This window comes from Protopterus annectens, chromosome 2.part2 (genome assembly GCF_019279795.1).
Source record: "Protopterus annectens isolate FY-2018-M chromosome 2.part2, PAN1.0, whole genome shotgun sequence".
Taxonomy (NCBI): Eukaryota; Metazoa; Chordata; order Ceratodontiformes; family Protopteridae; genus Protopterus; species Protopterus annectens.
The window spans coordinates 666501659-666525446 of NC_056730.1; the positions used below are offsets into that span (position 1 = coordinate 666501659).

General features: G+C 43.6%; 1 protein-coding gene across 1 annotated transcript in view; it reads left to right on the forward strand.

The window, feature by feature from the left end:
* ATRN (attractin) overlaps positions 1 to 23788 on the forward strand; it is a 2639854-nt gene that overhangs the window by 1450166 nt on the left and 1165900 nt on the right. Inside the window, exon 17 of the mRNA XM_044064458.1 lies at positions 17844 to 17937. Coding sequence (XP_043920393.1) covers positions 17844 to 17937 — 94 coding nt within the window. The remainder of the gene's footprint in view (positions 1 to 17843; positions 17938 to 23788) is intronic.

Genomic DNA, 23788 nt, shown 5'->3' on the forward strand with positions numbered 1-23788 from the left:
TCAAAGTAGCACTCTTCTAGCTCAGGCAGCACTGGTTCTCACTACTTCTAAGCATGACTATAGAATAGCCATGGATGCTGCCATGACATGTGAATCTGCTCACCCAGAACAAATGGTTCACCATGCAACCCCCTTAAACACACTGAAACTGGAAGGGTAGATGATGTAATATTTATTCCCTCCAGATATTTTTTTTTTTCAGAGGAATTATTGCTTATTTTAAAGGAGGCCAAAAGCCTATTGCCAGAGAAGCATTTTACTCACTGATGCAACAACAGAGGGAAACGTTTTGTACCACACAACCCTTGATCCTTAGTTGTCTATCAGAGTCCTAAAAAAATAGGCCTGCCTTGTACTACTGTTAAAGTAAATGTTTCAGCCATTTCCATATGCTTTCCTCTGCATCCTCTTGTCTGCTCGCACTCAGGCATGAAGTACTTCTTTATACGAGCTTCTTCACTTAAGACCACACAAAAAGAGCCCCCCACCCCCTTAGGATCTTTACTTTGTGCAAGAAAAGTTTGCACCCCTTTTTGAGCCATTTGCTTCAGCTAGCATTAATATTCTGACCTGGAAGACTGCTGTACTGGTGGCAGTAATCTCTGCCAGACATGTTTTTAAACTACAGGGTTTAATGTTTCCTGATTCCCACAAAGACTCTTAACTTTCACAATAACTCCCTCTTTATGCCAAAGGTGGTGTCTGAGCCAACTCTGAATCAAGTTGTAATCTTCCTGTTTTTTCCATCTCCTCAAAATAAATGGAAGAGGCTGCTACTTGGTTTAGGTGTGTCTAGACAGCTTAGTTTTTATGTGGACAAAGTAAAATCCTAAAGGAAAACAAACCAGCTTTTTATTTGCTTCTCTAAAGGGAAAAAGGGAGACCAATGAACAAATCTCAAAATGGATTGCAAATATTTTTTGTTGTCAATGCCAAGGGAGGCTAGCGCCCAAAAGTGTCAGAAAACATTCCACTAGGGCTGCTGCCACTAACACAGCATTTCTCAGGAAGATTTCTACATAGAATGTATTAGAGACACTAGTCTGGACCTTGTTCCCACCTTTCACAGACATTATTATCTGGGGGCTATGACCAGGAACAGGGCCAGCTTTGCTTCAGCCATCATTCAAATGTTGATTTCCCCTGGACCAGCTACTGACCAACTTTCCAACTCTTTCTAGCTGTGGAAATCTTTCCAAGAGTCATTACTTCAGCAGTGACCTACAAAGAACTTAGTACAGTTATGTTAGGTATTTACTGGAAATGTAGACATTCGAGTTGATTCACTGCTGCACTGCCAGATGTTCATCGTGTTTCACTGCTGCAGTCATTACACTTGGGGTTATCCTGCTGTCAGGCGGGCCCGCAGTCGGCCTGAGTTCCAAAGTCTTGGTCCGGCATCGGCTACTGTCGCCTCTTCCCTGACATCAGTGCGCCAGGGGTATATAAGAAGCAGCCGATGCCATTTTCACCAGTCTTTCTTGCCGTGCGGTGCCCGAAGCAAAAGCAGTTCGCAAGTGCCGGTCGGCCGACTCCTGAGATTTCAAATTCGATTTCAGAACCGAAGTCTTCAGTAAAGCTTAGTACCCCGTTGGAGAAACTTTTTCTTGCCTCAGACCGATGTCAGTAAAAGTTAATAATTGTATTTCTTGTGGGAAGCAAATACCTCATAAGGATTTTCATTCTTACTGTATTCCATGCCTAGGCCCAGATCACAATGTCACTAGTTATCGGTTTTGTGCTAGATTTAACAAATGCACTATAAAACGTCGGTTTGATTTTGCTCGCCATTACTTTGGGCGAAGGTTTAATTATACAATGCCATCGGAACAACCGACGACCGGAATGCACAAAAGACGCAAAGATAAAGATAAGGAAAGGCATCCGAGGCCCAAAACTGACGACGAAACCTCTTCTAGGCCAGTCGTCGGTTTGCGGGTTTTCAGTGAGGCGCTTTCGCAGCCCCTGACACCCGCTACCTCAGAACCACAAGCTGTGACCGACTCCCACGTGGAGGTGCCTAGGCCTCTGGATACTCAAGGTGCTGGGCCAACTGAGATTAACCCTTCCGATGGGTCCAGAGCCGCTGAGCAGGCATTGGCTTTTGAGGGTGTTTTCAGGCCTACTCAACTTACCATTGCAACTACAGCCAATACTAAATCTTCATTAAAGACAAAGATGCAAGTACAGCATTCACCTGGACAGGCCTCCATGCCAAAAAAACAGATGCTCAAGATGGCCGAAGACTTGATAACTTTGATCAGGGGTTCCCATCCCCCTCCTGATAAAAGGCCTAGGCAGGATACAGATTATGATTCCTCTGACCATGTTTCAATATATTCTGATTCCTCTTCAGACCAGGGATATTCTTTACCCCCCTATGAGGATTCTGATTCTGAAGAATCAATTCCTTCAGCCTCTCCTCCTGAGGATTACCCTTTTGGGGAAACTTTACATACTATGAGGGAGCATTTCCATTGGGAGGGCCAGGATTACTCTGAATCCAAGAAAAGGCCCAGAGACTTTCTTTTACTGCCTCTGCACAGGCCCCTTGCTATTCCGCCAGTGTTGGACATTGTGGATGATGTGTTCTCTGAATCTAGTTTAAATCCTGATTCTTTACCCCCAGCTCCTGTCAAGCCAGACAGGTACTACAGAGTCCCTGACTCTCACAAATTTCTTTATAAAAACCCTGTTGCTGACCCAGAAACTATTTCCCAGGGTCCCAAAGGGGTTAAGGCTTCCACGGCTAAGAATCCAGTTCCCTTGGATAGGGACTCTAGAGCATTAGACAGATGGGGAAAGAAAGTTTACACCTCTGCAACTTTAGCAGTGAGGGCTCTAAATTGCCAGTTTTACATACTTAAATATCAACAATACTTACTGTCTCAATTAAAACAGAAAATGAGTACAAATGCAGAACAACCTGACTATAAGGAAATTCAGGATTTATTGCATGCAGCTGAACAAGTGGGACAGCATACTTTGCACTGTGGTTTTGATTCATTAGAAGCTTCTTGTAGTGCAGCAGTTACAGGATCTGTGATTCGAAGACATGCTTGGTTAAAAGAACAAAGTTTACCAGATCATGTTAAGGCAAAATTATTAGATGCTCCTTTGCAGCAAGATAATTTATTTGGTATTAAGGCAGAAGAGGTATTAAAGAAAATGGAGGATAAGGCAAAATCTATGCAAACAGTGAAGGATTTCTTACAGGTACAACCACCACGATTTAGCAGAAATTGGCCTACAAAGAATTGGTCCTTTCCAGTGTCAGGCCACAAAGAGGCAGATACAGACACCCAAGAGGCAGATCTCAGCCACAAGGATCTTACAGACCACAATAGTGAGGTGCTTCAAACCCAAAAGTAGGTGAGGACAAGTCACAACCTTACAGGAAACAGTCCCAATGACTTCCCCCTTCCAATGCCAAATTCTTCCCTTTTGGCAGCTCCCTTAGGGGGGAAACTAGCACTTTTTTCTCAAAACTGGCAACAATCACCCAAGACAAATGGGTGCTGAATATTGTGTCTCAAGGTTACAGGTTCCACTTTCACACTTTTCCAAGGCTAAAAGGAATGCCAGACCTGCCACAAAAACAATGGGCAGAGGCACAAAAACAAATTACAGCTCTCATGGACATGTGAGCTATTCAAAAAGTACCACAGCAGGAAAAAGGACAAGGATTTTACTCAAGACTCTTCCTGGTACCCAGAAAGGACAAAGCCTGGAGACCCATTCTGGACCTTTCCGCTCTAAATACTTACCTGGATGTTCCGAAATTCAAAATGCTGACACTATAACAGCTCCTTCCCATGTTGGGCAAGAAAGCTTGGCTTGTTACTTTGGACCTCAAAGAGGCATACCTGCATGTCCCTATCAGACAAAATTGCAGAAGATACCTCAGATTCATAGCTGGTTCAATGCACTACCAATTCTCTGCACTGCCCTTTGGCTTATCTACTGCGCCCAGGGTCTTTACCAAGTGCCTGGCACCAGTAATTGCATTTTGCAGACAAAAAGTAATCCAAATATATCCATATCTGGATGACTGCCTGATTCAAGCAGAGAGCAAGGACATTCTTCTACAGCATCTGGCGTTCGTAAAAAGATTAAGTTGTCTAGGGTACACAGTAAACAAAAAGAAATCAAAACTAGTGCCCTCACAAGAGATAATATTCCTGGGTGCCAGCTTAAATACAACGGCCCAGATGGCTTATCTCACGCCAGACAAACAAGGACAACTGACTCAGTATTTTCAATTGATGGCAACAAAGTCCCAACTCCCTGCAAGAAAAATTCTGCAGGCCTTTGGATTCATGGCATCCTGCATACTACTAATTCCATATGCAAGACTGCATATGAGGAAATTACAATGGTACCTAAAAAGTGTTTGGTCTCAACATTCTCACAGCTTGGAGACAGTAATACCACTAATTCCCTGCCTACAACAGGAGTTTCGATGGTGGGCACAGGCATGTCACCTCAACAAGGGTCAGCCTTTCACTCTTCCCACAGCCAGGCAGACTTTAACAACAGGCACCTCGGATTACGCCTGGGGAGCACACATGGCAGGAAAATGTATTCAGGGCAAATGGACCACAGACCAAATGCATCTTCACATCAATCAAAAAGAGATGTTGGCTGTACAAAATGCCCTTACAGCTCTCAAGGATCTTCTGCATCTAGGACAATTACTATTAAAGACAGACAACACCACTGCAATGTGGTACATAAACAGGGGGGGGCACTCATTCTTACCCCCTATGCAGACAAGCCATGACCTTGTGGAACACAGCTCTAACCTATCAAGTTCATCTGCAAGCAGAATTCCTCCCAGGAAAGAAAAACACTCTGGCAGACGACTTAAGCAGAAACATCATGGATCCTCACGAGTGGAAATTAAATCCACAAGTCTTTAGCATGATAATGGAAAAATGGGGATGCCCGGATAAAGATCTTTTTGCCTCACCACTGAATTACCAACTACAAAAATTCTGCACAAGGACTTATCACACACAAGCATGGAAAGTGGATGCTCTTTCGTTCAGCTGGAAAAGACTAAATGTTTATGCCTTCCCACCTCTGCCTCTCCTTACAAAGGTACTCCTAAAAGCCAGACAAGAAAAACCACAGATGATTCTGATTGCTCCAGACTGGCCACACCAGCATTGGTACCCTATCTTAAAGAACCTAGCTCAAGGCCCAAATTGGATTTTGCCTCATATTCCACACCTTCTGACTCAGCAAAACAATCAGATACTGCACAGTCAGCTCAAAACCTTAAACCTGGCTGCATGGCAGATTCATTAGCCAAACAGACAACATCTCTCTCTAAAGCTGTTATGGACATCATTTTGGAGGCCAGGAGGCCTAGCACCAGAAAATCTTATTCAGAAAAGTGGAAGAGATTCTATGCCTGGAACCAGGCTCAAAACCTTGATCCTCTTGTCCCCAACATTCTTCAGATACTACAATACTTGACTGAGATGCTGGACAAAGGACTATCCTTCTAATCCATTAAGATTCACGCCTCTGCCATCTCGGCTCATTACAACACAGATCCTCCTATTTTCTCTCATCCATTGCTAAAGCAGTACCTCAGAGGGGCTAAAAACATGAGACCGCCCCGGAGAGCACCAACACCAACTTGGGACCTCAATTTAATTTTGGAAAAGCTCACTTTGCCTCCTTTTGAACCAGCCAATTCAGCAGAGTTAAAATATATATCATGGAAAACTGCTCTGCTTCTGGCAATATCCTCAGCACGAAGAGTCTCAGAACTGCAGGCACTAATGGCAGTGGAGCCTTTCATCATTTTCCACCAAGACAGGGTTTCTTTAAGAACAAACCCTACCTTTATGCCTAAGGTGGTATCCAGTGTGGCTCTTAACCAATCTATTCACTTGCCAACATTTTATCCAAATCCCCAGAATAAAGGGGAGAGACTTCTACATTCCTTGGACATACACAGGCAATTGCGCTTCTACTTGGACAAAACAAAAGCTTTCAGAAAATCTGAAGAATTGTTTGTATCATATGCTGCAGGATCACAGGGAAAGGCTATTTCGAAGCAGACCATCTCAAAGTGGATAGGACACTGTATCCGGTTCTGCTACACACAACATGGGAAACCTGTGCCTAGTAATATTAGATCACATTCCACCAGGGCAACTGCCACTTCTACTGCCTACCTTAGAGGAGTATCTACCAAAGATATCTTGGAAGTGGCAACTTGGAGTTCAGTACACACCTTTACCAAGGATTACCATTTGTCTCTCTATTCTAGATCCAGAGCTGGATTTGCCACTGCAGTGCTGCAGGACCTCATAGCCACACCAAATCCTCTCTAGAGCCAGCCACCCAAACTCAGCTTTGGGATTTTACCCAAGTGTAATGACTGCAGCAGTGAAACACGATGAAGATAGTACAGTTTTGTACCTACCATAACTGTAGATGTTCGAGTGTCTTCACTGCTGCAGTCCAGGTTACCCACCCACCAGCCCCTCTTTCTTATCTGGGACTTACCTATACAACCTATGTGGTGTATTTGCTGGTTACTGAAGGTTTTATTTTTACCTTTTTTGTATGTTTTATTAGCAATATCTATTGCCTACCATTTTTGGGGGCACCTGACATCTGGAGCAAGAAAAACTGAAGAAAATGGCGTCGGCTGTTTGTTATATACCCCCTGGCACACTGACATCAGGGAAGAGGCGACAGCAGCCGATGCCGGACCAAGACTTTGGAACTCAGGCCGACTGCGGGCCCGCCTGACGACAAGATAACCCCAAGTGTAATGACTGCAGCAGTGAAGACATGCGAACATCTTCATTTATGGTACGTACAAAACTGTACTTTTCCTCTCTCCTACTTCTGTCTTCCTTGGATCTAATGTTGGTAAGGATACCCTTTCTTCCCTTATCCTTCTCCCACTGCAGGTAGTTACCATATTTGAATATCTCTGGATACAGTCTGGGGACACAGTTGAGCAAGTCGTACTACGAGCATCTTTGATATAGTGTGAGATCAGACCAGTTCAAGAAAGACCTGAAGATTGTGCCAGCTGGCCTATCCTTTGTACCGTAGAGGTCCTGACAGCAGAAGGAGAAGGTCCACTCAGCTGTGGGGGAAGGTGCAATCTCTGGTATTTGGGTCAGCCTCAGGCTTCTGCAAGGCAGGAAATACCAAGAGTCATTACTACAACAGTAAACCTACTAAAACATGTATATTCATGGTAAGTACCTAACACAACTGTAGCTTTTTGTGAAAGCCACCCTGGGTACTGTTATCCAGGGGCCTCCTACTGCTGGAAAGTCTGACCTTCCTAGGGGATATTTTCTTGGATCATTATCTGAGGACATCCGTGATTGAAACTCAGTACCTTGGCATTTATTGCTTCCATCATCCTTATTGCGCTCTGACAAAACTGCTTATGCAGAAAATCCTGTGGTATGCTAAGACACAATAGGAACAACATTATCTATCCATAGAAAAGGAGTCAATTGCCCACTGATGGATTCAAAAGGAATTTGCCTGCTGGAAATATCAGGTTATGGCAAATATGGAGACACCTTTTAACCCTCTCCCCACAATCAGAACCTTATGACAGATACTTTTGGCAGGGCATGGGGGTAGATACTGTTAACTTCAAGGTGCATAGTGAACTAGAGCTAGACTTTTTCACTTCAGCAGACCGCTACAGACTCTCAAGAGTTTCAAGCAACAGAGCATAGGTGAACACCTGTTGTCCTGAGGAATGACCTCGTCTGCATATATATCTCACAGCTGCCTTGGCACACAGTCTTCTGCAAAAGGTGAGAGCAGAGAGATCCAAGGAGCATTTTTCTGACCTCTTTATGATCCTTACAGTAATAGATGTTCTTCTTGTTTCACTGTTGCAGTCATTACATTTGGGTAATCTGCTGGCAGGTTGCCCTCAGTCAGCCTGAATTCCAAAGTCTTGGGTCCTGCGTCGGTTGCTGTCTTCTCTTTCATGACATCAGGTCATCAGGGGTATAAAACATGCAGCCGACGCCATTTTCTTTAGTCTTTCTTGTCGCGCAGTGCCTGAAGCAGAAGCAGTTCACAAGTGCCATTCGGCTGACTACTGAAATATTCGAGTTTGAGTTTCAGAACCGAAGTCTTCACTAAAGCTAAGTACCCCGTTGGGGAAACTTGTTTCTTGCTTTTTACCAATGTCAGAAAAAGTTAATAATTGTATTACTTGTGAGAAGCAAATACCTCATAAGGATTTCCATTTATACTGTATTCCTTGCCTAGGCCCTGATCACAACGTGCCTGGCTGTCGGTTTTGTGCTAGAGTTAACCAACGCACTATTAAGCGTCGGTATATTTTTGCATCAAAGTATTTTGGAAACAGATTTAACTACCCAGAAATGTCATCGCATAGCAATCCGACTACCGGAGTACATAAAAAACGCAAAGAAAAGGACAGAGAAAGGCAGTCAAGATCCAAAACCGATGAAGCTTCTCCTAAGCCAGTCGCCGGTACTCAGTGAGGTGCCTTCGCAGCCCCTGATACCCACTACCTTCGAGTCGCAGGCCTCTACCGACACCCATGTGGAGTCCGGCATGCCGCAAGATACTCAAGGTATTGGACTGACGGATGTATCTCCCTCGGATGGGTCTGGAGCCGGTGAGCAGGCACTGGCTTCTGAGGGTGTATTCAGACCTCAACATTTGTACATCAAACCGACGACAGCTGCAAAACCAAAGACAAAAGCAACTTCTAAAACTAAAAAAATTGACGCATGAGCCACATGCACAGGCCTCCATGCCTAAAAAAACAGATGATCAAAATGGCTGAAGATCTTATTACCTTGATCAGGGGTACCCATCCCCCTCCAGATAAGAGGCCTAGGCAAGACACTGATAATGAATCTTCAGATCAGGTTTCTATTTCTTCTGATTCCTCTTCTGATCAGGAATTATCTATACCTCCCTATGAGGATTCTGATGCTGAGGAGTCTTCCATCTGCATCTTCTCCTGAGGATTATTAATTTGGAGAAACCTTGCATACCTCGAGGGAGCATTTTCACTGGGAGAGTCAAGACTTCTCAGAATCAAAAGAGGCTTAGGGATTTCCTTCTTCTCCCTCAGCACAAGCCTTTAGCCATTCCCCCTGTTTTAGACATTGTGGATGATGTGTTTTCAGAGTCAAGCTTGACCCCTGACTCCTTACCTCCGGCTCCCAGTAAGCCTGACAGATATTACAGGGTCCCTGGCTCGCATACATTTTATTTAGGAAACCCTGCTGCTGATCCTGAAACTATTTCACAGGGTCCAACGGGAGTTAAGGCCTCAACAACAAAAAACCCTACCCCCTCTGACAGGGATTCAATGGCACTGGACAGATGGGGGAAAAAAGGTTTATACATCTGCAACCTTGGCAATCAGGGCCTTAAATTGTCAATTTCATATGCTAAAGTACCAACAAAATGTTATGGGATTGCTGAAACAGAAAATGATATTGATTTCAGAATGTGCAGAAAATAAAGAATTGCAGGAATTATTGCATGCAGCTGAACAAGTTGGAAAGCATACTTTGCAATGTGGTTTTGATTCCTTAGAGGCCTCCTGCAGGGCTGCAGTTATTGGATCTGTGATTAGGAGGCATGCCTGGTTAAAGGAACAAAATTTGCCTGACCATGTTGAAGCTAAATTGCTAGATGCACCTTTACAGCATGATTCTCTGTTTGATATTAAAGCAGAAGAGGTTTTAAAGAAAATGGAAGACAAAGCTAAGTCTATGCAAACTGTTAAAGACTTCTTACAAGTGCAGCCACCCAGATTCAGTAGACACTGGCCTACAAAAAATTGGTCCTTTCCTATGTCAGACAGAGCTCAAAGGGGCAAATCCAGACACCCTAAGGGTTCCAGATACCAGACGCAAGACTCTTACAGGTCAAAGCAATGGGGCGCCACCACCTCCAAATTTGGGGGTGATAAAGCGCAAACCTACAGAAAGCAATCCCAGTGACTTTCCTCTGCCTACATCAAGCACTTATCTTTTGGCAGCACCCATAGGGGGAAAATTATCACTTTTTGCTCAAAATTGGCAGGTAATAACCCAGGACAAGTGGGTACTAAACTTCGTATCACAGGGATATAGATTCCATTTCCACACTTTGCCAATGACAAATGGTTGGCCAGATCTGCCAAAAAAAATCAATGGGCAGAGGCACAGAAACAGGTTACGTCCCTCATGGATATGGGAGCCATTCAAACAGTACCAGAAAAGGAAAAAGGACAAGGTTTTTACTCGAATGTTCTTGGTACCCAGAAAGGACACGGCCTGGCGGCCAATACTGGATTTATCGACTTTGAACACATACCTGGACATGCCAAAATTTTAAAATGCTGACTGCAGCAGCTTCTGCCCATGCTGGGCAAGAATGCTTGGCTGGTGACTTTAGACCTAAAAGAGGCATACCTGCATGTCCCAATAAGACAGTCATGCAGAAGATACCTCAGATTCAAGGCTGGCTTAATGCATTACCAATTCTCTGCACTGCCCTTTGGCTTATCTACTGCGCCCAGGGTCTTTACAAGGTGCCTGGCACCAGTAATTGCAGTTTGCAGACAAAGAAGTATACAAATATATCCTTACTTTGACGAATGTCTCATTCAAGCAGAGAACAAGGACACTCTTCTACGACACCTGGCATTTGTGAAAAGGCTTCTAACATGCCTAGGGTACACAATAAATGAAAAGAAATCACAACTGGTACCCTCTCAAAAGATAACATTCCTGGGTGCAAGCATGAATACAACTGCCCAGATGGCTTACCTCACGCCAGACAAACAAAGGCAACTGACTACTTACTTCAAACTGATTCATAGGTTCATAGGTAGGTACTAGACTATTGGCCCTAGGGCCTATATAAGCCTAGCCAAAGGTACCCTGGCTGTCACCACCCAAGAAAATTATTTTCCTGTGCCACTGTCGAGCAGAGCCACAGAAGTGATCCCCGGGGTGAATTTCTTATCTCCCATCCAATCATCAAGATTTTTCTTGAAGAGTGCTAATGAGACATTTTGCTGATAGCAACAAAAACCCAGTCTTCTGCAAGACAAATTCGGCAGGCTCTGGGCTTCATGGCATCCTGCATCCTACTAATTCCATATGCAAGACTACATATGAGGAAACTTCAGTGGTATCTAAAAAGTTTATGGAGTCAACAATCACACAGTCTGGAAACAATGATTCCTCTCATTCCCTGCCTGCAACAGGAGTTTCTATGGTGGGCAAAGGCCTGTCACCAAAACATAGGATGGCTGTTCACTCTACTCCCTGCCAGCCACACCTTAACAATAGACACATCAGATTATGCCTGGGGGGCCCACATGGCAGGAAGGTGTATTCAGGGCATATGGGCACCAAAACAAATGCATCTACATATCAACCAGAAAGAGATAATAGCTGTTCAAAATGCCCTAACAGCCTTCAAGGACTTACTTCATCAAGGGCAACTACTGATGAAGACGGACAACACCACAGTTATGTGGTATATAAACAAGCAAGGGGGGCACACACTCATACCCCCTTTGCAGATTAGCCATGGCACTGTGGACACAGCTTTGACCTACCGAATACATCTTCAAGCTCAGTTCCTGCCAGGAAAACAAAACACTCTGGCAGATGATTTAAGCAGAAACCTTATGGATCCTCACGAGTGGAAACTAAATCCACAAGTCTTCAGCATGATAACAGAGAAATGGTTGAGTCCAGACACAGATCTGTTTGCCTCTCCTCAAAATTATCAGTTGAAAAGATTCTGCACAAGGACTTATCACAGACAAGCATGGAAAGTGGACGCCATTTCCTTCATTTGGAAAAACCTGTCAGTTTACGCCTTTCCTCCTCTGCCTCTTCTACCCAAGGTCCTGCTAAAAGTCAGACAGGAGAAGCCAAAGATGATATTAATTTCCCCGGGCTGGCCCCGCCAATACTGGTACCCAATCCTAAGGAACCTGTCTCAATACCCAGCTTGGACCTTGCCTCAAAGACCACAACTACTGTCCCAGCAAAACAGATCCTGCACAATCAACTACAGACCCTGAACCTGGCAGATTGGCTAATCATGTATTCATACAAATGACACCTCTCAGTAAAGCTGTGATGGATGTCATTTTGGAAGCCAGAAGACCTAGTACTAGAAAATCTTATGCTGACAAATGGAAGAGATTCTGTGCTTGGAATCATGCACAAGGAACTGATACAGCAGAACCACATATTCCTTAAATATTACAGTACTTAACTGAGATGCTTGACAAATGCCTATCTTTCTCATCAGTCAAGATCCATGCCTCTGCCATTTCGGCTCATTACAATACAGAGCCACCAATCTCTTCCCATCCTTTAATAAAGCAGTATCTTAGAGGAGCCAAAAATGTAAGGCCTCCTAGACGATCACCAGTACCTGCATGGGACCTTAATTATGTGTTGGAAAAGCTTACCCTGCCTCCATTTGAACCAGCTGCTACCGCTGATATAAAGTTCTTATCATGGAAGACAGCTCTTCTACTAGCAATTACTTCAGCAAGAAGAGTTTCAGAGCTACAGGCCCTCATGGCTGTAGAGCCATTTATCATATTTTACCCAGACAGGGTGTCTCTGAGGATAAATCCTACTTTTATGCCTAAGGTGGTTTCCAGTGTGGCTCTTAACCAAACAATTCATCTGCCAACTTTTTTATCCAAATCTGCATAACAAAGGAGAGAGAATTCTGCATTCCTTGGACGTACACAGACAGCTAAGATTCTACTTGAGCAGGACTAAATCTCTAAGAAAAACTGAGCAATTACTAGTGCCATATGCTACAGGATCAGAAGGAAAGGCTATTACAAAGCAGACAATTTCAAAGTGGATAAGCCACTGCATCCGTTTCTGCTACTTACACTATGGTAAACCTGTGCCCAAGGGCATTAGTTCTCATTCCACCAGAGCTGCAGCTACTTCAGCAGCCTTTCTAAGAGGAGTACCAACCAAAGACATTCTAGAGGCTGCTACTTGGAGTTCTGTTCACACTTTTCCAAAGCATTACCATTTGTCTCTCTAAGTCCAGGGCAGGCTTTGCCGCTGCAATGCTGCAGGGCCTTATAGCTGCACCTAATGCTATTTAGCTCCAGCCTCCCAACCATAGCTTTGGGATTCTACCCAAATGTAATGACTGCAACAGTGAAACACGAAGAACATAGTACAAGTTGTGTACACTTACCATAAATGTAGATGTTCGAGTGTATTCACTGTTGCAGTCCAGGTTACCCTTCTGCCCACCCCCTGTCATTCTACAGTTTATCTTTCCTTCTCTATCTTCTACAACCTATATGGTGTATTTGCTTGTAAATGAAGGTAAAGTTTATATTGATGCATGTGTATTTATATATATATATATATATATATATATATATATATATGAATAAAAATATTGCTACCTTTTTGTGGGCACCTGACATCGGGGGCAAGAAAAACTAAAGAAAATGGTGTCTGCTGCATGTTTTATACCCCTGATGACCTGACGTCATGGAAGAGAAGACAGCAACTGACGCAGGACCCAAGACTTTGGAATTCAGGCCGACTGAGGGCAACCTGCCAGCAGATTACCCAAATGTAATGACTGCAACAGTGAATATACTCGAACATCTACATTTATGGTTAGTGTACACAACTGTACTTTCTTCTACTGATGTAGCTGGGGAAGGTACCTCTGTACACCTTACCTCTTGTAATGGACCCGCTGACCTAGAAATCAAGCTTTGGTTTTCCGGCAGACCTCCTGGGCTTCTTACTGATGACATGGATAGTCTGACACTCATTCCTGTCAAAGATGTTTCCATTTTTTTCCTGTGTTTGTGCTAAAAATCATGATGGAATCCAAGACAACCTAACCAGAAGGAAGCCCTCTCTCACAAATGAAGCAAGATTCTCCCTTTTCCTGCAAATGATTTGTCAGACTCCCAGCTCAGCAGGGCTAGCACTGGTCCTTTTTTAGTCTGTTGGATCTTTTTGTAGTTCTGTCTTGTTCTTCGGTTAAGTAAACTTTTTGACTCTGTCTGCATTTCTTTTTGATCATCCCTGGCAAACCAGTTGTTGAAGAAATAGTTCCTAAGGGATATCTTGCATATCTGACCACCAAGTATGACTGTCCGTTCTTCCTGGAACCCTAATTTTGTTCTTGAAAAACTGACCCTAGATCCTTTTGAACCAGCAGCTTGTGCTCCACTGAGATACTTATCTTATAAGACAGCCTTGCTATTGGCCATTAACTCAGTTTGGAGGATTTGTAAGTTGCAGGCTGTACTGTGCAAAGAACTTTTCAAAGTATTACCCAGGAACAGACTGACCACTCATTCATGTTTAAACCATACTTTTGCTGTTAACTGTCCACTCTCTTTTGTTCCTCTAAGCCATCCATAGGCAACTCGAGCATTACTTAGAACTAAGGACTTCAGAGAGGCAGTTGTTTGTGCCCTTTGTCCCTGGGGAAATGAGGAAAATCATTCTATATGCTAACATTTTGCAGATTACTCTTTTTTATCACATTTTGCTCTGCAAAAGCATGGGAGGAATTCATGGTGTCATATTAACGCCCATTCAACTACAGGAGTGGTTATTTCAGCAACTTTAAGAATTTCTGTTCAGAACATTTGTGAAGTGGCTGTTTGAGCCTCATTTCATAGCTTTTCAGAACATTTTAAGCTGCGTATGTACTCTAGTAGCAGGTCAGGCTTTAACATAGCCATCTTGAGCTGTTTTCCTTGAACACCCTGTCTGAAGAAGTGGAGAGTTTACAGAAACCAATGTTTTGCATTTACCACAACATAGGCCTTTAGCTATTCCTCCAGTACTTACAGTTGTGGATGATGCATTTAATGATGCTTGTACTCCCCTGACTCACTGCCCCTCCGGCCCCTGCTAAGCCAGATAATACTACAGGGTTCGGACACTCATTATCATTTGTATAAGCTCTATTGCAGATCCTGAAACTATTTCACAAGGCCCCAAAGCTGTAAATTGCTAAAACCCTCGCGGCTATGATGCACTGGAGGCTTCCTTTAGATCAGCTATGACCTGGTAGTAATCAGAAGGCATGCATGGTTAAAAAGAACAATCCATACCAGACCATGTAAAGTCAAAGCTTCTAGATGCTCCCATGGAAAAGCAGTTTTTGTTTGGTTCCCCTGCACAAGTGTTGAGTGGAAGGACCAGATGAACCTACACATAAATCAAAAGAGAGATGCTGGCAGTAAAACAGGCAATTCACATTCAGAGACCATTTTCAACAGGGGGGTCATTGCTGATAAGGGACGGACAACACACCACAGTTTGGTATATCAACGTCCACCTCTTCCTTTGATGCACAAAGTGCTACTGAAGATCAAGATGATCACCCAAAAGATCATCTTGATAGCTCAGGTTGGCGAGGCAACATTGGTACCGCTACTGAGGAGAGTATGTCGGGGAACGCATGGCCACTCTACCTAATACCTCTGCCTCTAACACAGAACAACTTCAAAAATCCTGCATCCAAACTTGACTGCAGCTAGCACCCTCAACAAGGAAAACTTATTCAGCAAAATGGAAAAAGATATCTCATTTGGGTGCAAAAAAAGGAGATGCATCATTGGCAAACATAGCTAACATCCTGGAATGAATAGCAGAGCTTTTCACAATGGTCTGTCTTACTCCTCTCCTCCAGATTCTGCATGCATGCAGCAGCAGAATACAACATGGATCCCTCCATCCTCTTCTCTCTCTCACCTCACTCAGTCAGAGAGGAATTAAAATGAAGCAATACACCTACCAACATTCTTCCCAACCCACAGAACAGGGGAAAGATTGCTGCACCTTGGATGATGTGCACAGACATGCGCTACTACCTGGGACAGAACCAGAACAAGAAAAAAACTGACCAGCTTCTGGTAGCATATGCAACAGGAATGGAAGAAAGCAGGGCAAGAAACACTGAGGAAAATGGCGCTGGGCTGACCTTTTTTATACCCGAAGAACTGCAGCTATGCGCTGGTGTGTGACATCGACCGAGGCCAGAGACCCAGACTTTGAACTGCCGACTGAAGGGAAGGCCTGCCAGGACAATTTTGGTTATCAATGGCTTCCACCTTCCTCTACACGTTCTGCTTTTGTAGTTTTCTTAGTGTCATGAACACCACTGCATCAGTTGTTGTTTGTCTTTCGGCTTTTCCCGGTTAGGGGTCGCCACAGCGGAACTCCGGTCCGCTAATGATTGGCAGTTGGTTTTTATGGTGTTGAGTTGCTAGCCTGACGCCCAGCCTTCAACGAAGGCATGCCCATTCAACGCATGTCTTTCGAACGCCCACTCAACCGCGGGGAGGACATGCAGACTCCACACAGAAGGCACTCCCAACCCAAGCCAAGAATCGAACGGGAGAACCTCTTGCTGTGAGGCAACAACGCTACCGCTGCACCACCGCACTGCATCAGTGATCCATATGAAGACCGTCATACATTTGTGCGTATGCTTCATGTAATAGTATATGTTCAAGTGCGATTACTGTTGAGTACTAGCTCTCACTTGCCTTCCCCCTTACTGCTTTTGCTCTAGCTTTTGGGACATTCTTGTTTTTGAGTTGGGGGAGGAAAGGGCATTTTCATCAGCCTTTCTACTACTCATTTTATTTCTTTATGCTGTGCTTTGGATGGGGCAGATGTCAGGAGTTTATTTTCCTATAATCCAAGACCAGATCTGTACAAGGTATGCCATAGGGATTCTTTGCTAGAGTTTACAGACTTTGTCTGCTGCTTCTTTTTTTTTTTTTGGGGGGGGGGGGGTTTAAAAAGGGGATTTTCCCTTCACCAGGCAGATCTCCCATGATTGCACAGGCAAAAAAGAACCAAATATAGTGCAGTGCCACTTTTACCAAGGATGAGTATGTATGTACCTGTTCTAGGGAGAAGTCTGCCCATGTCAGGATTCAGACCACCTGGGCAGTCATATACCTGCAACAAATTCCCACTTTCGTGAATACCACTGCAGCAGAGATCTAATCGAACATCTACTGTCACGAGTGTACTCGTACAGCTGTGCTGTTATGATAAATGTTTACTCAGCTGCCTATATTTCTCGATAGTCCACAAGTAATATAAACATCGTGTTTGATTCAATTCTGTCATGAAATTTCATGTTTTCTCGTATGTCACATTTTACCCACTTGCACATACTGTCACACATTTGGTGTAAAAGGGTTAGAGGTATAGCCAGTATTGTTTGTAAATTGAAGCATTGGGCTACTCCACAAGAAGCTTTGTTTTCGTCGGAGTTCGTGTCTGTTATGTGATAGTTGTAATTTGGTCCTGAACACAACTAATTCATATGTAGATTTTAAACTACCCTTTAGGTTTATAGCATTTATAACAGAACTTTTTATTTTCTTTGATCCATTGGACCTTTCCATCCCTTTTCCCTTCTTTATTGGTAACTGTTTTCTCTTTTGAGTGAAGCACTAATAACAGTTAAGAAAGGGAATTTGCTGTTGTCAGGCATCATGCTTGGCTCTTACAGTTCTGCATGGTACCAATTCGTAGCTTATCGCTCTTGACAGAGTGATTGACCACTACTTGTGTGCACAGCCAGCTTTGTGACACAAACATTACTGATGAAGATATTCACATTATTATGCAGCTATGTTGCATGCCTAATTCATGCTTTGAATTCTTCATGATGGTACTTAGTGTAACAGCATTTCCTGTTAGTACCATAAACTGAAATGTGTATCCTTTTATGGATATTCATGTAATTTGAACTGCTTAATTTTTTTGTTTCTTTTTCCTTTATAGTCTGTAAGTGCAATGGCCATGCAACCAACTGTAATTCATTGTCTGGAAAATGCTTTTGTACTACTAAAGGCATCAAAGGAGATAAATGCCAGCTGTGAGTATTTATAACTGTTTTATTAATTTTAAATATTAGTTTAGAGATAAATTGATTAAAAGTGCATTGTAACATTCATTTAGTCCATTTATTTATTGTGTCCTGGTAGCTGTTCCGTATTGTGAATGTATTGAGACATTGTGGTTGCACAGGTATGAATGTGTTGATATTGCTTACACTTGTAATTAATGCTATTTTTTTGTAGTATGTAATTTATGCTCTAGCTTAATTCACTGTTCTCAGTACTGCAGTCATTAAACAAGACATAGGTCTAAAGACTAACCAAACCCATAAGTTTGTTTAAGTGATGCAATTCTTTCAGGTTAAAAAAAAAAACAGGATTCCTCCAGTTTCTGTATGTAATACTTTTCTGTTTGCTTTGCAAGGGATCTTCATCTTTTTTATGTTTAACACATTTAGCCTAATCCCATGCAGAGGTTTTGCTGGCTCTGTTGCAGCAACTTTCAGGCTTCCATGATGACTGAGAGACTGTAATGGGTCATTTTGATAATTGATAAGATTATGACTTGTTTTTCAGGCTGAGACTGAAGCTGGTCAGTTGCGATCAGTGCACTACCCAGGTAAACAATTTTTTTTCCGAATAAAAAATATTGAGTGGTCAACTGAGATTCAGCAGTCCTCTAATCTTAATACACTTTTCATACATGGCTGGCTCATTATGGCTAGAACGTGATGGCACAGTTACAGCATGCTGTTGGTTTGCTGAATTGTAGCCAGTCCATTGTTTTTTTGGCAAAGTAATTTGTGAAGAAGTTTTATGTCTTGGCCACTATAAGTTATTAAAGATTTTAAATGTCTCACATCTTGGGAACTTCACACACACACACACACACACACACACACACACACACACACACACACACACACACACACACACACACACACACACACACACACACACACTACTATGACTGAGGGGGAGAATAACGTTAAATGAGGGCTACTGGACTGTCTTTTGAAACAGTCCAGCAAATGCACAAATACCTCCTTCAGAGCCCTGCCTTGTTGCATCTGTTTTTGCCTCCTTTTCCTACTGCAGTTATTCTTCAAGTAATGCCATTGCTATGAGACCTCTTTGGACTGCAAATGGAGAAAAATGGAAGCTTGAGCTGGGCAGTAGACTAACATTCGTGTTGTAGGAGGAGGGAATATTCTTTCACGTTACAAACTGTGCTGCATTCACATTTGATTTTAATGTACACCTCTTTTTATCACCCTTAACTGTCTGTTGATAGGTACTATAGCTGTATGCAAGGTTATGCATCTCAAAAGAATATGGTACTGTCATCAGCAAATGTGATTAGATAAATTTTACTAGTTGCTGTGACAGTTCTAGTGGTACTAGAGCAAATAACAGTATTCTTTCATGCCTCACCAACCCTGTTATAGGTGATTTTAAGCAAAGCAGAAAGTATTGCCTAGCGTGGCTATTTGAGCAGTATGCATGGGAGAGTCTGGGTGTATATCTCCGCACACATATCGTGTTACTATGGACAGAGTGATCTGCAATTTCTAGAGGGGCTTTTATTGTGTGCACTTACAAACAAGATAAAGTATGTTTCAGTATCCCGTATTTTTTGCATTTGATCAGCCCAATTTTTTTCAGTGTCCTTGTGATTGTAGAGTTACTTGGAGGGAAGGTTTGCTATTTTTGGCAAAAGCTGACTTAAATTACCATAGGGAGTACTTTTCTGTATATGGTCAATTAAATACTTTTGTTCCTTCCAGTGCTTTTGTAGTAACTGGGGGCAAGGGATATGATGCCTTTGTTGTTATGACTGGAGGTGTGGTGCTATCTCAGTGTTGTATGATCGTTTATTCATTTAACAATATTATACTGTTATAGGTTGATCTGCTGAGATGTAGCTGTTATTCCATATGAGCTGGGCCCACCATCGTTTGAAATCAACAACCACACTGGGTAAATTACATTTTAAGAACAGGTCCATTGGCTTCTTGGGTCTGCTGCATTAACTTGGGCCAGGAGGAAAGGTTTGATTCGGTGTTCATCATTAAATCGCTGCTGCAATAGCCTAAGCAGTATGGGTTATAAATTGCCAGGGGTATATCCTGCCAAGGATATAACAGCCAGGGAGTCTTTCAAAGCCTTCAACCATATTCTCTACATGCCTAGACTGCTGAAGGCATGAGATGTCCTTCTGTTCCTATGTTGCAGTATTCTTAGTGTGGGATTTCATGCCTCAGGCGACCCAAACGTCGACTCCTATACAAAAGCTTAAGCATGGTTGCTGTAGGTGCGTGGGACGTTACACGCAGGGCCATAAACCAGGGACCTTAAGTGTGATGTGTGCATGCACAGACCTCAGAACTTTTCAGCCGCAGATGAAGTCACATCAATCACTTCCCTCCTAAACTCAGACTTCTAAAAAAGTTAAGTACCCCGTTGGGGAAAATTTTCCAGTCTTTTTGCTTGAGCTTGGTTAGCTGTACTTATCATTAGCCGATGTCAGCTAAGAAGGGCAAATGCCATTGTGGGCATCAGATACTGCATACAGATAACCGTTGCATCTTTTGTCTAGGAAAGGAACACGATCATACTGCTTGTTCCATTTGCCAATTTTTTTGCCATTTCCTGAAGCTCAGGCCTCAGAGCCTAAGCCTTCTTCCAGACCGACACCTACTAAACAAAAACAAAAAACTTGACTCCTACCCCTGAAGGAGTTCCAGACTGGCAATCATTCACTAAATCTTTGATGTAGGCTTTTATGGCTCTCAGGCCACAGCCCTCTTCTCCCTCCCACTGTCCCAGTGCTTAGCCCTAGGCCTGCCTCTGCCTCTTCTCTCCCCTTGCAAGACTATACAAGAAGGAGAGGAGAGACTAGAATCTTACCACTCTTCTTCTGTAGAGTCCATCTCTTATGCTCCACCCTGGCTTTCCATGCTATCAGTTACCAGACACACATGGTAAAATATGCCCTGGACCTTATTTCACAAGCCTCCGATCTCCTGGCTGCCACACCTGACTGCCCTACTAAATCTGACATAACATCTAAACTGTATCTGGCTTCACAGGTAGCCAGGCATTCCATTAGGTACAGTTATGATGCAGCAGAGGCCTCTGCTAGGTCGGCAGCTTCTGTTCTCTGCAGATATTCTTAGCTTTGCCTGCAACCACTCCTTGAAGACTTAAAAACAAAAATTATGGCCACCCTATTACACCATAACCTTTTGTTTGGTAAACAATCTGCAGAACTTTTTAAAAACCTGTAGGAGAAAAGTGAGGAGCTGCAGGACATCAAGCATTTACTTGTGTCCCCTATTCATAAATATTACAGGAATTACCTTGCAAAAACCTCTCTTGTCAGGAGAACTCCTTTCCCTGGCACCCCCTCCTCTACCAGGCACAGGAGAGGAACCAGAACACAAACCTACTCCAGACCTGTTACCTCTCAACTGACACCTAGACAGCCATTTCTGGAAAGAAATGCACCCAACAATGCCTGACTGCCTTTCCCATCTGCCTTTGTCAGTCCGCCTACCCCACTGTCTACCATTTTGGAAAACCATCACATTAGACCAATGGGTACTGACTATCATTTAAAATGGATACTTCCTTCTTGGAAGGAAAAACCTATCCCAAGGCCCATTCCCTTCCCACCCAAAAATTAAATCCACGTCCTGTCTCACATTCTTCTAGACCTCCAAAAACTAGGAACAATAGAACCTGTTCCTCCAGGACAGGAAGGAAAAGGGTTTTACTCGAGACTCTTTCTGGTCCCCAAAATGGATGGACCTTGGAGACCTACCTATACTAGATCCTTCCTAAACCATATCTTAAAAGTTCCATCATTCAAAATGCTGTCCCTTCCAACTCTTCTCCCTTTAATCCCAGCCCAGGCCTTCATGGCCACACTGGATCTAAAGGAGGCTTGTCTCCATATCCCTATAAAACCCTCCAACAGAAAATATTAGCGCTTCACTGGACCCTGCTCTCATTTTCAGTTTACAGTCTTGCCCTTTGGTTTGTCTACTGCACCCAGGGTATTCACAAAATGCCTAGCCCCAGCCATTGCTTACTGCAGGACCCAAAGTGTCCAAAGCTATCCCTACCTAGACGGCATTCTCTTTCTACCAGAGACAGAAGACCTCCTCCAAAATCATCTCAGGTTCACCACCACCCTTCTTCAAAACCTGGGGTCACCCTCAATTTAAATAAATCCTCCTTGCTCCCACAGCAAGACAAATTTTTTCTGGGCTGCAAGATCAGGACAGATCTGATGCGGACTTTTCCTCCCCAGGAAAAGGTCCACTCTCTCTCCACTCACTTTCAAAACATTTTACTAGCACCCCAGATTTCTGCAATGCAATTCCTGCAACTCCTGGGGCTAATGGCAGCCACCATTCCTATGCTTCCCTTAGCAAGAATGCACATGCAGAAGTTCCAATGATACCTAAAAAATGTGGGGTCACACCACCAACACTCCCTGGAGAAACAAATTCCCATTCTGCCCTGCCACAAAACAGAACTAAGGGGATAGAGTCAACAAATCCTTCACAACCCAGGACTACCACTCCAAATGCTCTCCCCAACCCAATCCATGCATACAGATGCATCGGACCCAGGGTGGGGAGCCACCTGCACAGGTTTCAGGGTTCAGGAGGAATGGAATCCTACCCTTCAAAAGAAGCATATAAATGTCAGGGAAATGACTGCAGTTCTTCTGGCCCTGGAAGCTTTTCTTCCTATCCACCTGGGCTCCCTTCAAATATTCACAGACGACACCACAGTTATGTGGTATCTCAAGAATCAAGGAGGGACCAAAGCTTACCTTGTTTGCAGAATAACTACAAATTTGGGACCTCGCCTCCAGGCACAACTTGTCCCTGCAGGCCTCATACATCCACTCTCAAGATGACAAACAAGCAGATATTCTCAGCAGAACATCCTGTCTACAACATGATCGGATGTTGAACAGAGACACCTTTCTAGACATTGTCCACCGGTGGGGCACTCCTCAAGTGGATCTGTTTGTCTCCCCCAGAACAGACAATTGCACAATGTCTGCACCAAGGATCACTCCCCACTTGCCTGGAGAGTAGATGCCTTCAGCATTCCATGGAAGGGACTGTTTGTATGCGTTTTCCCACCCTTCCCTCTAACCCAAAAGGTCCTACCTGAAAATCAGGAAGGACAAACCATAAATCTTGCTGCTGACCCCCTACTGGCCAGGGCAATACTGGTTCCCCCCTAATTCTCTCATTAGCCAAGGGTAATTGCCACACATTACCTCACAAGGTGGACCTTCTCATAAACAAAATGGAACCCTAATCCATCCTCACCTACAGATGTTAGCACTAACACTCTGGGTGATAAACTTCTAATTCCTTTTAGACACCACTACTCAGAGGACATGCTTACAAGTCTAAGGGAGGCCAGGAAACCTGCTACTAGTAAATCATATTTATCCAAATGGGAGAAATTCTCCAAATAGTGTCTACATAAGGACAGGGACCCCAGCCAAGCAGACCCTTCCCTAGCCCTTGCTTATGTGTGTGAACTCATTAAGGATGGCCTTTCTTACTCTTCAGTGAAAGTCCTCCTTTCAGGCATTTCAGCTTGCCTGCCTCTTGACCCCCCCCCCTTTGCTTTTCAGGCTAGATGTAAAACCTTTCTTGAGAGGGGTCTTGCACATCAGACCACCTAGAAAACCCATACCACCACCCTGGGACCTTAACTTTGTCCTGGAAAAACTAACACTGGCCCCCTTCGAGCCAGCTAACAGTCCTTCTTTACAGTTGTGTACGTGGAAGACTGTACTGTCGGTGGCTATCACGTCTGCAAGGAGAGTGTGAGAGTTACAAGCTCTCC